Consider the following 16,673-nt stretch of genomic DNA (forward strand, 5'->3'; position numbering starts at 1 on the left):
TATTGCGTTTATGCAAATTTGCATCAGATGAATACTAATTAAATGTTATTACAGTTTGCAGTGTGGTTCTGCTTCGGATCTTGTGTTTGGGGCTGTATAAACTATCACTCGCCCCTGGCACTTCACAAGTGTTTATTCTCAGGTTGCCATGGATACGTCCTGTAGGTATTCCAGCACTATAGGTCAGGCTTAGGCTTCTTTCACATGAGCGCATATCGGTCGGCCATTTTCACAGCCAGCCGATATACGCTATGTTAAGAGTAAAGCATCTTGTGAACGGGTGCAGAAATCAAACATTTGTGCGCCAGTTTATATGGCCTGGTGAACACCTCTCGTTCCTCCCTGCTCGTTCTGTGCAATGGGAGGGGGCGGAGCTAAGCTCCAGTCTTCCCCGCCTCCTCCCATTGATGGCTATGGGCAAGGGGCGGGGAGAGGGTGGTTGCTTAGCTCTGACCATGCCCTGCCCCTTCTCCATAGACATTAATGGGAGGAGGCGGGATGAGTAAGCGCTTAGCTCCGCCTCCGCCCCTCCCATTGCACAGAACAAGCAGGGAGAAATGAGAGGTGAGCCTGCACTGGGCACGGTGGGAGAGTTTAGCAGCCGCCCTGCTAAACTCCCACCTACGGCCGCTGGCATGGGCTCCCATAGGAATCCATGGCAGCGGCCAACATATTCTGGCCCAAAAGAGAGTTCCAGGACTATCTTTTGGGCCTGATGTAAAAACGCCTGGCACTATATTAGCTTGGTTGGGCATTTTTAACTAGAAATACGCCCAGATTGCTGACCAATAGCAGGGAAGCACTTAGTGGTGACGCCCACAGGAAGGAAGTACAGAGCAGGGAATTGTGGTAAATGTAGTTTCACACTGCATGTGAACAAGAATGTGGTAGCCATCTTGGAAAATAGCAATGTGGGGAAACATTAGCAATGCGGGACTGAATAGGACGGTAATGGCTGTGTGATTTGCACCCGTAACCAGCTGGGCATAAACAGCTTCCATATCTGGAATTTTTGAAAATTCGCTTCACAACCGGACTACCCCTTTAAGTACAACGGAAGTCTCGTTATGGTCTGGGGACGTTTTACGTGGCACGGTCTCATGGCATTGTTTGCAGTAACCATGAACACAGAAGTCTACACTGACACTCTAGACAATCATGTGCTGCTGACAATGTGGCAATACTCTGGGAATGGTCGGCCATACTTACAGCCAGACAACGGGCCTCGTCGCACATCCAACACTTTTAGGGTGCCTACCCACTTGCGATTTTTTTTCCTGTGATGTTTTGCGTTTTTTCTCAAGAGCAATTAGTATAGAATGTGTTCTTGTCCATCTGGGGTTTTTTTTCCGTTTCGTGGGGTTTTTTCACATAGGAACTGTCAGTTGCATATGTCTCCTTATTTTTCTCTTAATGCACCCATGATTGTCAATGGAGGGCTGCAAAAAACGCCGCGAAAAACACGCGGAAACCGCGCAAAAAACGCGCGAAAACGCAGCGTTTTTCACGCGCGAAAATCGGCAACGCAAGTGGGTAGGCGCCCTTATGTTAGTTTGAGGATATGGATGTCCCACAATTGGGGCGGCTGCACAGAGTCCCAGCCTGATCCCTGCTGAACATCTTATGGATAACCTGGATCGTTGGGGCAGGGAGAGCCCCGATGTCATCAGGGCCAAATGAGCCCCACTAAGTAGTAACATGTGGTAATACTCTGGGAATGGTCGGCCATACTTCCAGCCAGACAACGCGCCTCGTCGCACATCCAGCGCTTTTATGTTGGTTTGAGGATGTGGATGTCCCACAATTGGGCCGCCTGCACAGAGTCCCAGCCTGATCCCTGCTGAACATCTTATGGATAACCTGGATCGTCGGGGCAGGGAGAGCCCCGATGTCATCAGGGCCAAATGAGCCCCACCAAGTAGTAACATGTGGTAATAAGTACGACTTTTCATTCTTGCTCGGGGGTCTAATTACTTTTGGTGGGACGGTGTCCTTCCCTTTGTGGGGTCCCTACTCCATACATCTAATTTGTGACCCTGCTGTTAGAAACAGTTAAATCTTTGGAGATCCGCCGTGAATGAAACGAAGCAAGGAGGAAATTCCTCGCAGTGTCATCCATCACAGCAGATGGCACGTTCAGCGCCAATTCTTTAGTCATATAGTAAAATATCACAATTTTTGGCCATTACCACACGGAGCCCACCTCCTTCCACGCCCACGCTACGAAATATCCAACATCCGTAATCCAAGGCTATGTCCCGGCCGCCATCTTACCGTCCCTGGCAGCCAGAAACGGGGGTGGGATGTATAATTGATCTACACTAGTAGTATGTGTTGGCTGTGACCTTTAAGGTCCATAGAGAGCTGAGTGACAAGCCTGTGGGCAGTGTTCCTGCTCCGCGGGCGCTCTTCCAGTTGACAGATAGCACAGTTATGTCAGCCACGTGTAACGTATGGAGGTATGCGCTCACCTCATCACCCCCCTGCGTTACAAAAACACAACCTGAGGCCGGGACTCAGCCTCTCTATCTAAGCAAGAAGGTTTCCATTAACTGACAGCAAGCGGAGATCTTACAAATTTTGAGAAATTAGAACAGACCTTTTCATTCTACAATAATTAAAAATCAAAATGATACCCTATAAAAACCGTAAAAACACGAGACCCAACATATGAGATGACAGTATCCATGGATACGAGGCAGCACTGTAGACCCGCCCCTTAGAAGAGTCTGATGACGTGTTCACACACTGCACTATTACACTACAGTGCATTATATAACACTCCGCGGGTTATCATATACTGTGCACTGATCCTGAGATACATCCTGTTTTATGCTCCAGTCACAGCGAGAGCTGCATCCACAACTCATTCTTCAGTCCCATCCAAAGCTGCAGTTACAAGTCACATGCAGAGCTGATTTCCCAATCACCTCCAGGGCTGCACTCCATTTTTGGCTATGCACCCCCTAAAAACAGCAGGCCATACTCTGTAGCATCAGGAAAATGTTAGATGAATGCAGATCTGGATGTGACTGGAGAGTAAGAATTGTGATTTCAGCTCTGGAGGGGAGTAGAGTATAAGAACGGTAGCCCTTATTTATGAACGTGTTTCCGACAGATTTGTGTCCACAGCTGCGCCAGAAATAAGACGCACAGAGTTTTAGATAAACTTACAAATAGTTTGCGTCAAAAAGATCCGACAAGTGCGCCAATATTTTTCCATATTTCGGAATACAGGTTGGTGCATTTTTGGCGCCCGCAGCACCGCTATGTGAAAACGGGCACATTTTTAGTGCATCTTTCCTAATTTTGGTGCAGTGTAAATTGTGCCAAATTTACAAGTCCATGAGCCACCTTTGTAAATTGGCGCAATTTAAGACTGGCAAGTTCTAAAAAGAATGGGCGCAACATACGCCAATATTCATATATAAGGGCAGAGAATGCAGCTCTGGAGGTGACTGGAGAACAAGAACTATGAGTGCAGCTCTATAGGGGAGTAGAGTACAAGAACTATAAATGCAGCTCTATAGGGGAGCAGAGTACAAGAACTATGAATGCAGCTCTATAGGGGAGTAGAGTACAAGAACTATGAATGCAGCTCTATAGGGGAGTGGAGTAGAAGAACTATGAATGCAGCTCCCTAGAGGAGTGGAGTACAAGAACTATAAATGCAGCTCTATAGGGGAGCAGAGTACAAGAACTATGAATGCAGCTCTATAGGGGAGTAGAGTACAAGAACTATGAATGCAGCTCTATAGGGGAGTGGAGTAGAAGAACTATGAATGCAGCTCCCTAGAGGAGTGGAGTACAAGAACTATAAATGCAGCTCTATAGGGGAGCAGAGTACAAGAACTATGAATGCAGCTCTCTAGGGTAGTAGAGTACAAGAACTATGAATGCAGCTCTCTAGGGGAGTAGAGCACAAGAACTATGAATGCAGCTCCATAGGTGAGTAGAGTACAAGTACTATGAATGCAGCTCTATAGGGGAGTAGAGTACAAGAACTATGAATGCAGCTCTCTAGGGTAGTAGAGTACAAGAACTATGAATGCAGCTCCATAGGTGAGTAGAGTACAAGTACTATGAATGCAGCTCTATAGGGGAGTAGAGTACAAGAACTATGAATGCAGCTCTCTAGGGGAGTAGAGTACAAGAACTATGAATGCAGCTCTCTAGGGGAGTAGAGCACAAGAACTATGAATGCAGCTCTCTAGGGTAGTAGAGTACAAGAACTATGAATGCAGCTCTCTAGGGGAGTTGAGTACAAGAACTATGAATGCAGCTCTTTAGGGGAGTAGAGTACAAGAACTATGAATGCAGCTCTATAGGGGAGTAGAGTACAAGAACTATAAATGCAGCTTTCTAGGGGAGTAGAGTACAAGAACTATGAATGCAGCTCTATAGGGGAGTAGTGTACAAGAGCTACGAATGCAGCTGTATAGGGGAGTAGAGTACAAGAACTATAAATGCAGCTCTATAGGTGAGTAGAGTACAAGAATTATGAGTGCAGCTCTATATGTGAGTAGAGTACAAGAACTATGAGTGCAGCTCTCTAGGGAAGTAGAGTACAAGAGCTATGAGTGCACCTCTGTAGGTGAGTAGAGGACTAGAACTATGAATACAGCTCGCTAGGGGAGTAGAATACAAGAACTATGAATGCAGCTCTATAGGGGAGTAGAGTAGAAGAACTATGAGTGCAGCTCTGTAGGGGAGTAGAGTACAAGAACTATGAATGCAGCTCTATAGGGGAGTAGAGTACAAGAACTATGAATGCAGCTCTATAGGTGGGTAGAGTACAAGAACTATGAGTGCAGCTCTATAGGGGAGTAGAGTACAAGAACTATGAATGCAGTTCTGGAGGTTACTGAGAATAAGAAATGTGAATGCAGCTCTGGATGTGTGTGGAGCATAACACATAATATAACTTCGGATCTGCAACCTGGTCAGTCACACCCCACCTGCTCAGGTCCACAGACTACACACACCTTGCATTAAGTAGTATGGGCAGTTGAGCCCTTTAAAGCACTTTCTGTCTAGTGCCAGTCAGGGGCCACATGCATCACATGCCCCCGCACCTGTCATGGGATCCACCACCTGTGCCCTCCTAATCTGCACTACTGAAGCCAACAAACATCAAATCAGTGACACTAGTGCAGCGTTATAAGGGCTGGGCGGATCCGGATCAATTGTTATAATCCGCTTCTGGACTCGGAGCAGTCATGTCCAGTCACCACGGGCGGCCATCCTGGGGGCCGATTAATATTCATTACAACATAGGATATTGTCAGCCAAGGCTAGGCCAGAATACATAGCAGGATTCCATTACTCCGGCGTCCAACCGTCCAGAAAGAATATTGGCAGAAGATTATAGAGTCCGTCAATTATTTGTGCTCGCGGTACATGTTTTTTGTGCACGGTACACAACCACACCCACGATTTAAATGGCTAGCCTGATGAGTTTTAGATGTGTTTTTTTTTACCAGTTTTTTATTATGCAGCATATTGCGCATCTCCTTAAACACTGAGTTTGCACATTTGCACTCCTCATAGGCTTCTATGGGAGCCTTCGGTGCGTAAAATTGGCCGTCCAGAAAAGATAGCGCACACGGTGCACATTCTGGCCAGCCGCTCTTACGTGATGCTGGAAAATATAGAACTTGTCCTATCTTTTGCGGGAATATGCCGGCCGTATCCAAAGACTCTTATGGGAGCCTCATGTTGCTAAAGTCCCTCCCCTAGCCGACAGCTCACATAGGCTGGGGAGTGAGTTTAGAATGACTAGCTCTGCTAAGCTATCTCCCTGTCCTTCCCCCTCCCCTTGCCGACAGCTCCCATAGCCTTCTATGGGAGCTTCTATTGCTGCTATCAGCTGACAAGGGGAGTGGGAGAGACCTTAGCGGCACTACGGTCTCTCCCCCCGGCTTACAGAATTCCGCGCTGCAGAGTATATACACCACAGCCCGGCTGTGTGAATGGGCGAAAAAACAGGAGAATTAGCTGTAACTTGGTCGCAGCTTTCTCCCGTTCATGCGATATTCATCCGTGATGTGAAGATGGGTGAAAAGAGGCCTAAAGCACATTCAGACGAGCGGGTGACCCGATTCTTCTTTATTGATTAAGTGAACTGATTAACAGCCAGCGCAATAACGCCTCCCACAATGCATTGCACTGTGGCTCTCTGCTATCACTCTGTTCATCCTGAGCATCAAGAATAAAACGGGAGAAGTGCGGCGGTAACCATGAAAGACAGCGGAGCGCAGGCGCAACTCTGCTAGTGTAGAGCACATTCAGACGAGGGGAATGACGCAATGGTTCTGCACATGTAACGCGTTTCGTGGACGCAGCCCCTTCCTCAGGCACGGCTGGGTGGAGTACTAGTAGTACGATGTGCAAGGAGAGAAGGAGGAGGAAATGGTAAATTAGGAAAGTAGAAATGGAAAAAAATGAGGCGCAATAAAAATCTAAATATTTCGCCTCACGAACAACAAATACAATAACAATGCTAAGACGCCGATAATTAGTAGTTGTATAACAGATGATAAGTGTGTACATAAATATGATGTAGTGCTGGAGATTACGGGCAGGCAGGGTGATGGCGGCCGCCTCGTTAGCGGAAAACGGCAAATTCAATTACCGATTAAAAAGAAATGAAGCAGAAAACAATGAAGAATCCAGGAGGGGAGAAAGTATAAAGTGCGACCCTCCTGTGCGGGCGATCCGCGGAATAAACTGACCATGAATAGGCTTAAACATTCAGAAAAGGCCATGATGATGGACGGATTATTACAGCGACGTAATCAGACCGCAGACCGTCAGTAACGTAATATCGATAACATAACGGCCGTCGTTAGGAGACCAAGGAAAGCAAAACAGGTAAATAAAAATTAATGAGAAGAATAGCGCAAAATGTAATAGTGACCGGGCCAGCGAGGGAGCAGCATTGGATGATGGACAGCCCGCTCCGTCGCGTCCATTTTATTATTGCGTTTTGCGCTATTCTTATCCTGTAATTTTTCTATAATCCTTTTATTTCTATTCTATTTGGTCTCCTAACGACGGCCATGATGTTACTGACGGTCTCCGGTCTGATCACGTCCCTACAATAATCCGTCCATCATCATCGCCCTTTGTTAATGCCTCCACCTATAAGTGCGTCTCTTGTCGGTTTATTCTGCGTGGATCGCCCGGACAGGGGTGGAGGGGGGGCGCACTTTATACTTTCTCCCCTCCCAGATTCCTCATCGCTTTCTGCTTCATTTCTAATTAATCAGTAAATTAATTTGCCGTTTTCCGATAACGAACCAAAGAGGCGAAATAATCTGTTTATTACTGCGCCTTATTTTTCTTTATTTTTACTTTTTATGTTTCGACCTTCTTAATTTACCATTTCCTCCTCTCCTTGCACATCGTACTATTAGTACTCTACCCAGCCTGTCTGAGGAAGGGGCTGCGTCCACGAAACGCGTTACATGTGCAGAACCGTTGCGTCATTCCCCTCATCTGAATGTGCTCTACACTAGCAGAGTTGCGCTTGCGCTCCGCTGTCTTTCATGGTTACCGCCGCACTTCTCCCATTTTATTCTTGACGCTCAGGATGAACAGAGTGATAGCAGAGAGCCGCAGTGCAATGCATTGTGGGAGGCCACGATATGCAGTGACTATAAATGACCGCCATCTATGGGGGGGTCCAATAATCTGACATCTGTTTGATGCAGATCATTTCACATTTTTCGCAGGATTGTTATAAGAAACGAGCTGCAAACCGCGAAGATGCCGACACCAAAATGGGCGTTTCTCGATATTTTGTGGGTGATCCTGTGTGGATCGAGGCCAAGCAACGATATTACGTTATTTTAGGCGTTTTTGGTCCAATAATTGCATATATTAAAAAAAACAAACCACGATCTGCACGAGGCATATATACAGCAGCGCCGTTGCCCTCAGCAACCAATCAGGTTGTAGCAGCCATCTGTCTAGCTCTCACCCCAAAATGAAAGCTGCGATACGATTGGTTGCTGGGAGCCTCATCGTTGCTCTCTTACCGGTGAAGAAGCCGTCCTGCCCCAAGAAGTCCTTCTTCATGACGGCCTGATGTACCAGCTGCTCCAGGGACACGGGGTCCGAGCGCCCTGGGGGACGCGTGTGCAGCAAATCCGGAGCTTCTGACGCTTCATCGTCCAGTAAGGGCAGTCCTGAGGGAGGAAGACGACAATGGCGTGACTCCATCATAAAACGTACATACATACCGGATCTTGGGCGTAAAACGACAGCACAGACAAAGGGGGAGATTTATGAAACGGTCTAAAACAAAAACTCTCTTTGTTGCCCCTAACAACCAATCACAGCGCAGCTTTCACTCCTTATAGTGCTGAGGTAAAATGAAAGCTGCTCTGTGATTGGTTGCTGGGGGCAACAAAGACAGTTTTTCCTTCAGGCAGTTTCATAAATCTGCAGCACAGTGCATTAGCTGCTCATCCAATCACATTGTAGCTTTCATTTAGTAACCTGCACTGGGAGAATGTAAGAAGGAATCTGGTTGGTTGCTATGCAGAAACTCCTCCCACTGCTCAACTTCTAAAGAAAATCAGCAGTGGCTGATAGTGGCCCACAGCAACCAATCATATCAGAGATGGGCCCCATGACAAATCTTACACTTCAATTAATGCCGAAGGATGCAGCAACAAGTGTCCACTGCCCACAGACTAAGGGCACTGCCATCTTATGGGTACAAGAATGTAGACCAATAATTCACCAGGGACCAGACAGCTAAGACATGAGGTACCAACTGCCTCAGTGATGTCACCAGTTAATAGGTGACAGGGCTCAGTATTGGGCCCCACTCTGTTCAACATATTTATCAATGACCTGATAGAGGGGCTGCACAGCAAAATATCAATATTTGCAGATGACACAAAATTATACAATGTAATTAATGCAACGGAGGACAACGTGCGGCTACAAACGGACCTGGACAAGCTGGGGGCTTGGGCAGAAAAATGGCCAATGAAGTTCAATGTTGAAAAATGTAAGACTATGCACATGGGCAGGAGGAACGGATGTCACAAATATTCACTTAATGGGGTACCACTAGGGAAAAGTGATATGGAAAAGGATCTGGGGGTATTAGTGGATAATAGACTAAACTGGAGTAACCAATGCCAGTCAGCTGCTGCAAAGGCAAATAAAGTCTTGGGGTGCATTAAAAGAGGTATAGGGGCGAAGGACGAGAACGTTATCCTTCCATTATATAAGGCACTTGTCAGGCCTCACATGGAATACTGCGTACAATTCTGGACACCGGTGCTCAGGAAAGATGTCACAGTGCTTGAAGGGGTTCAAAGAAGGGCAACTAAACTAATACATGGAATGACGGGACTGGAATACCCTGAGAGGCTGTCCAAACTGGGACTATTTACTCTAGAAAAAAGAAGGTTAAGAGGCGACCAAATAACCATGTATAAGTACATGAGGGGACAACACATGGATCTCTCCCGCGATCTGTTTACACCCAGGACCATGACGGTAACAAGAGAAGAAGGCCGCTGCTCCCCGTTCAGTAAAAAGTGTATAGTTTTTAGCAATCTCGCTGGTGGGCTCCAACTGATAAAGCAGTGATAAAGAAGTACGCCTAGATCAGGTAAAATAAGTATAAGAGTCACTAGTGACAGCGACCTTAACCAGAACTCAGACACGACATCCGAATGTAGTCAAAGTCAGTAAGAATGCCTGGTGAGCCAGGCACCCAACTTTTATTGAGTATTAAAAGAAGGTGTGGTTAACATATAGAGAGGGGAGGCATATTCAAATAAGATATAGGTAAAACATATGGGAGTATACATTATTGGCAGGTAAATGACTTTCTCAGGCTCTAAATATCACATTTGACATAGAGACATTGGAATTCACAGATGTTGCAAAATTACACAATAATAGGATAACCCCTCCGCACCCTCAAGCTCAACGCATCCTGGTTCCACGATAAAGATAGTTTCCAGCACAAACATCCTTGTATTAATCACTATGTGTACGTGACCTGCTAAATCAGCACACAGTTCATGACCAGGCCAGTGTGTTCTCATCTGAAGGCCTTAAAGGGATTTTCAGAGTGAACCAATGTCATGAACCAAACTATATCTTTTACAAGGACATCCGCTACGTTTAGAGGAAAGCAGGTTTCATCACCAACATAGAAGGGGATTCTTTACTGTAAGAGCAGTTAGACTGTGGAACTCTCTGCCAGAGGAAGTGGTGATGGCAAAATCCATAGAGGAGTTTAAAAGGGGACTTGATGTCTTTCTGGAGAAGAAGGATATTACAGGATATAAATATTAGTTTAAGTGTCAATCCTGGTATATAGGCAGGTAGGAACTATTAGGGGTTGATCCAGGGAACAGTCTGATTGCCATTAGGGAGTCGGGAAGGAATTTTTCCCCCAAAAGGGCTAATTGGCTCCTGCTCTTGGGGTTTTTTGCCTTCCTCTGGATCAACAACACAGGAGGATAGACAGGCTGGACTAGATGGACATTGTCTTCATTCGGCCTTACATACTATGTTACTATGTGATGTCACTACCGGTAGTTGCTATGATCTTACCAGTTAGTACACTTATTGTCAAAACCCATCCCCCCTAGAAGAAGTTGTCAGAAGGACTGAAACTTTCTCTGTGATTATAATGTTGATATAAGTGATTACAATATCAGAGCTAACAGAAAATTTATTGAGGAGAACTGACCCCTTATAGAGAGGCTCTAGTACTCTGTTGGGCCGCCTCTAGCTTGGATACAAGATGTGATACAGGCGGGCATGAAGGCTCTAGTACCCTGTTGTACCACCTCTAGCTTGGATACAAGATGTGATACGGGTGGGCATAGAGGTCTAATACCCTGTTGTACCCCCTCTAGCTTGGATACAAGATGTGATACGGGTGGGCATGGAGGCTCTAGTACCCTGTTGTCATGCCTCTAGCTTGGATACAAGATGTGGTCCGGGTGGGCATGGAGGCTCTAGTACTTTGTTGTACCGCCTCTAGCTTGGATACAAGATGTGATACGGGCAGGCATAAAGACTCTAATACCCTGTTGTACCACCTCTAGCTTGGAAACAAGGTGTGATACAGGCAGGCATGGTGACATAAGGTTCTGTATGGTATTCCGTGGCATATCGCTCCACATTTGCTGTAACTGAGGCTCTATATCGTGCAAACTCACAGGATGTCAAATTTGGTGTCCCAGATGGTCCCATACATGTTCTATCGGCAATACAGCTGGCGACCGGGTGGCCACGGAAGTGTGACCATGTTGTGGGGGCTTCCTGTGACCCCCCTGTGTGTGCGGCCGAGCATTATCCTGCTGCCTCTTGGAAGCCACCATGAGACGACCACATGTGGCTGCAGGATGTCCTGAACATATCACTGAGCTGTCATTGTCCCTCATGACACTACTAGGGGTAACCGTCGTATGCAATGCCCCCCCCCCCCCCCCCCCGCTTATCACATCAGCAGACACGAACATGGGTGTCACCAGTGCCCAAACTAAACTTCTATTTATCACCCAGTTCCCCTACATAGCATCCAGTTTCTTTGTTCACAACACCACTGCAAACGTAGCTGATGGTGGGTGTCAGAGGCTGTACATGCAATGAGGGCCGAGAGACCAAATGTCCTTTAGCCAAGAGCTTGGAAATGGTTTCAGTGGACACATGGATATAACGATGGCGCCCCCTGTCTCTGGATGGCGGACAAAAAAAATCAGCCAGAGCTACTGGTGCTTGTCGGATGATCAGATCGTCCTCTCTACTGGTGGTCTGTAGGGGGCATCCTGAGCCCGGTCAACTTGTTTTCCCTCACACATCCACTGGTCCCAACACCTCCTAACAGTCTGGTCAGACACTCCTCTCTACTGGTGGTCTGTAGGGGACGTCCTGAGCCCGGCCACCTTGTGTGCCCTCACACATCCACTGGTCCCAACACCTCCTAACAGTCTGGTCAGACGCTCCTCTACTGGTGGTCTGTAGGGGGCGTCCTGAGCCCGGTCACCTTGTGTGCCCTCATCCACTGATCCCAACACCTCCTAACAGTCTGGTCAGAATGGCCGGTGAGGGACAATTCATCAATACGACCATCCAGCTTCTCACATCCCAATAATGCGCCCCCCTCTGGTAATGTCTTCTCTGTGTCGTAGAGACGTCTAGTGGCCAACAAGCTCTACACAAGTGGGAGAAGAGGTCACTAAACACAAGGAGCCTCCGAGAGCCTCTTATAGGCCAAGGGGGGAACCACTTGTAGGACCTCCAGTGACAAGACCGTCCATCTAATCACCACAACTCAAACCATTACAGATCTGCCTGGGATGGAGCCGCAGGACGGGTTATATGGCAGAGCGACAACTTCTTCTAGGGGCACGATCTTTTTGCGAAAAGGTGTTTCAGCCCTCAACTCCTTCTCATCTGTCATGCTGTCAAAAATGTCATTCAGTCACTTCAGTTTCTAGGAAAGCTGGGTGACAACAACCAAAATGGCTTTCCCAGGTCACGAAATGGCAAAATTGTCTGGTCCTGCAGTGAACACCTGGAGTCTTAGGGGGCCATAAGGCCTCTCTTCCCTATATAAGGCAACCAGTATTATGAATAAAGCTTATAGTTGGGGACCCTGTTACAGAATAGCATTCGGATCCCCAACTACAATTACGCCTCTGCCAGGTCGGTTGTCTTCTGCAGGGCCACACAGTCACATCAGAACCCGCCGAAAATGGTGGCGAGTCCAGCTGGACAACAACCTATCTGGGAACTGTCTGGAGGCCACACTGGTTGTCTGAAGCTCCTGCAGAAAGGGCTGCATAGAGGTTTTACTATCTTGGCAGAGGAGGAGGACTCAAGGACATATATATATATGAAGGTATATACTGGGGTGTCTCATTCAAGGGGGAAAATACCCAATAAATATAAGTTCGGCCTAGAAAATATCTGCTGCCAAGGTGTGCAGGTGACTGATCCTAATGTCATAGTTGTTCCTCCTGAGCCTAAAAGAGCACAGAAATGTAATATCTAATATAACGCAGCGAGCTATGATACAACATAACGCGATATAATGTCATCGACTATAGGAAGAAGGTCTATTGACAGCGGAGGGAGGTGGAGGCGAGAACATGACTGAGCAGCCAGGATGTGATTGAGGTGGCAGACTCGGGATGACTCTTATTAAATGTCCCCCTTCCCTGAAACATGGTAGAATCCTAGAAGATAACCCAACTCCTGGAAGACGGGACTAGTGAGACGGGCACGTTACACTGTCTGCTCCTGGCGTACGCAGCCACGGTTAACCCTCTCCTCACCATGCTCAGGCCTCCCCCAGCAACCACATGCAGCCAACCACGCAGAGTGCAGGGGCTGGTGTGCAGCGACATGGCACCCGCCAGCCCTCTGTCTATAGGCACCCTCGTATATGTCACCACAGGCTCTGCATGTTCTAAACACATTAATGTCTCCTCCATCAACTAACGTGAAACAAGCGTGCAGCGAAACGCACACAGGCAAAGACAATGGAAGGCACTGGCCCTTTTTTCATGTACAAGCATCGCAGGCATTTGTCAGATCCCATATACACTGCGTCCTCCTATAAATGCCCCTATCTTGTCTTTTTTTTTTTTTTCCATCAAGCCCATAAATAAAATTCTTAAAGGCATTTAAAGGCACGGCTGTCCGTTAATACGGTCACATATATTATTATATGAGTGTATGCTGGTAGCTAACGATGGCTCATATCTGCGGACATATCAGTCCATGACGTTACCCATGTGTCAATACATCTTCCCCTATACATCCATTATATATGGGATGACTGCTATATATATATATATATATGGGATCATGCACACTGCTCTGTCACTGCAGCAGTTCTCAGCCATGCATCTCACCTTTTACAGCAGCCAGGAGCAGTAAGATGACGGAGGAGACGGCATCCAGAGCCCTCATCCTGCCCTGCAGATCTACCCCAGACAGGGCTCTTCTTGCAGTCTCTGTGTATCCAGGGAGATGGAGCAGATCTGGTCCCTGGCTGGGCTGTCTGCTTAAGGATGCTGCGCTGCTCAAGCAAACATACACCTCCTTGTGTCTTATGGGAAAGGTGCAGCTCTCTCTCCCACCTACAAGATAAAGCCCCCTCCCTCTCCTGCTGTTGTGCTGGTGGGGAGGTATATAGGGGGTGTCTGGGTCCCCTGTTAGCAGAGATGCCAGTCCTGCAGGATGATGCTATGTGGGGTCTGACAGCTGAAGGTGATTCTTTACCCAAGAGCTGAATCAATAGGAGTTTTAGGAGGGGAGAGGAGGGCTGGGGGAGGGAGGGAACAGGAAACGTGTGGCCAGATGGGACCCAGGCAAAATCTTGTCCCCCATGGGGATAGGGGCAACATTAACCCTTTTGTGAGTCTTAGGTGGCCAATTTGCACATAATAGTCATTGTTTGCCTTGCATTTATTATGGCACTGAAGCTGCATCAGTATACCCCACCTCCCTCCTCCTTCCAGCCCTCAGGCTTTATTATCTGCCCTGTAAATAAAGGGAGCTCAGCCTATTATTACAGCTCACAGAATACCATGGCTGTGGCTCTTGGGTTGAGAGCTTTTCTCTTGCCCCCATAGGAAGGATGGGCATTGAGGCAGAAATCTGCTGCTGCTGCTTCATTCACTGGCACCCGGGGGCTTCCTGCTACATTCCACCAAGAAGACCAATTCCAGATGCCCCCCAGTGCAAAGTGTTCAGCCTCTTAATTGCTGACACATAAGCTGTGGCTTCAGCACCAGAACTGTCAGACAGCTCCCTCATCATCCCTCCACAGGTCAATACTGGGGAACCAAGGGATTAGAACCAGCGTGGCCAGAGAACATTTGAGGAGTAGTAGTGCTCCAACTGCAGGATTAGGACCAGCATGGCTATAGGACATTCAAGGAGTAGTAGTCCTCCAATTGCAGGACATTGAAGAGATCAGCACCAAAACTGGAGGACAGCTCCCTCATCATCTCTACAGATCAACACCAGAGAGCGAATGGATTAGGACCAGCATGGCCAGAGGACATTCAAGGAGTAGTAGATCTCCACAGATTAACACCTGAGAGCGAATGGATTAGGACCAGCATAGCCAGAGGACATTAAAGGAGTAGTAGTCCTCCAATCATAGGGCATTAATGGGATTAGCACCAGAATTGGAGGACAGCTCCCTTAACATCCATCATCTCTACAGATCAACACCAGAGAGTGAATGGATTGAGACCAGCATGGCCAGAGGACATTCAAGGAGTAGTAGTCCTCCAATTCCAGGGCATTAATGGGATTAGCACCCGAACTGGAGGACAGCTCCCTCATCATCTCTCATCTCCACACTGGTTCTCCAGCTCTACACTGAAGAACCAAGAGATTAGGAGGCCAGAGGACATACAAGAAGTAGGTTCTCCAATTGCAAGATTAGGACTAGCATGGCCAGAGGACATTCAAATAGCAGAAGTATTCTAATTGCATAAGATTGATAGTTTCAACACCAGGACTGGTGGACAGCTCCCTCATCATCCCTCATCTCTACAGATCAATACCAGAGAGCAAATGAATTAGGACCAGCATGGCAAGAGGTTATTCAAGGAGTAGTAGTTCTGAAAATGTATTCTATATTGATGGGATCAACACCAGGACTGGAAGACAGCTTCCTTATTGACTCCTACCTCCACAGGTCTATACAAGAGAACCAAGAGATTAGGGCCAGCATGGGCAGAGGACAATTGAGGAGTAGGAGTCCTCCACTAGCAGGACTAGCACCAGCATGCCCATAGAACATTCAAGGAGTAGTAGTCTTCTAATTGCAGGACATTGATGGGATCAGCACTAGAAAAAGTGGACAGCTCTCCTCATTCCTCATCCCCACAGATCAACAGTGGAGAATGAAATGGTTAGGACCAGCATGGCCAGAGGACATTCAAGGAATAGTACTCCTCCAATTTCAGGATATTGAAATAAATGCCAAAACTGGCAGACAGTTCCCTCATTACCTCTCATTTACATTGGTCAACACTGGAGAACCAAGTGATTAGGACTAGCAAGGCCAGAAGACATTTGAGGAGTAGCAGTCCTCTAATTGCAGGACATTGAGAGGATCAGCACCAGGACTGGAGGGCAGCTCCCTTATCATATCTCATTTTCACAGGTCTACACTGGAAAACCATGAGATTAGGACGAGCATAGCCAGACGACATGCAAGGAGTAGTAGTCCTCTAATTGCAGGACATTGATGGGATCAGCACCAGAATTGGTGGACAGCTCCCTCATCATTCCCCATCTTTATAGATCAACACTGGAGAGCGAAGGGATTAGGACCAGCATGGCCAGAGGACATTCAAGGAATAGTAGTCCTCCAATTGCAGGATTAGGACCAGCATGGCCAGAGGACAATCGAGGAGTAGTAGTCCTCCAATCGCAGGACATTAAAGGGATCAGCACCTGAAGTGGCAGACAGTTCTCTCATCTCCAAAGGTCAAAACTGGAGAACCAAAGCAGTTACGGAGCTGTAAGAAGCAACTTGAGCACAGGTCATTCTTCTGGGACTAGTAGTCCTGCAGTTCTCAGATATTGATAGCATCAACTCCTACATTAATACACATTTTTAACCAGTATGGCTAGAGGCCAAGGGAGTTCTG

The 16,673-nt window shown here is 47.2% G+C and overlaps 1 protein-coding gene across 2 annotated transcripts in view; it reads right to left on the reverse strand.

Moving 5' to 3' along the window:
• The window catches only part of SEZ6L2 (seizure related 6 homolog like 2), a 64,646-nt gene extending 50,365 nt beyond the window's left edge, over positions 1-14,281 (reverse strand). For both annotated transcript variants that reach the window (XM_066576901.1, XM_066576899.1), the window contains exons 1-2: positions 13,911-14,281; positions 8,043-8,192 (exon numbers count right to left, since the gene is read on the reverse strand). In XM_066576901.1, the coding sequence (XP_066432998.1) occupies positions 8,043-8,192; positions 13,911-13,968 (208 nt within the window). In that variant the 5' untranslated portion in view covers positions 13,969-14,281. The remainder of the gene's footprint in view (positions 1-8,042; positions 8,193-13,910) is intronic.
• Between the last annotated feature and the right edge of the window lie 2,392 nt (positions 14,282-16,673).

This window comes from Eleutherodactylus coqui, chromosome 8 (assembly GCF_035609145.1).
Source record: "Eleutherodactylus coqui strain aEleCoq1 chromosome 8, aEleCoq1.hap1, whole genome shotgun sequence".
Lineage (NCBI taxonomy): Eukaryota > Metazoa > Chordata > Amphibia > Anura > Eleutherodactylidae > Eleutherodactylus > Eleutherodactylus coqui.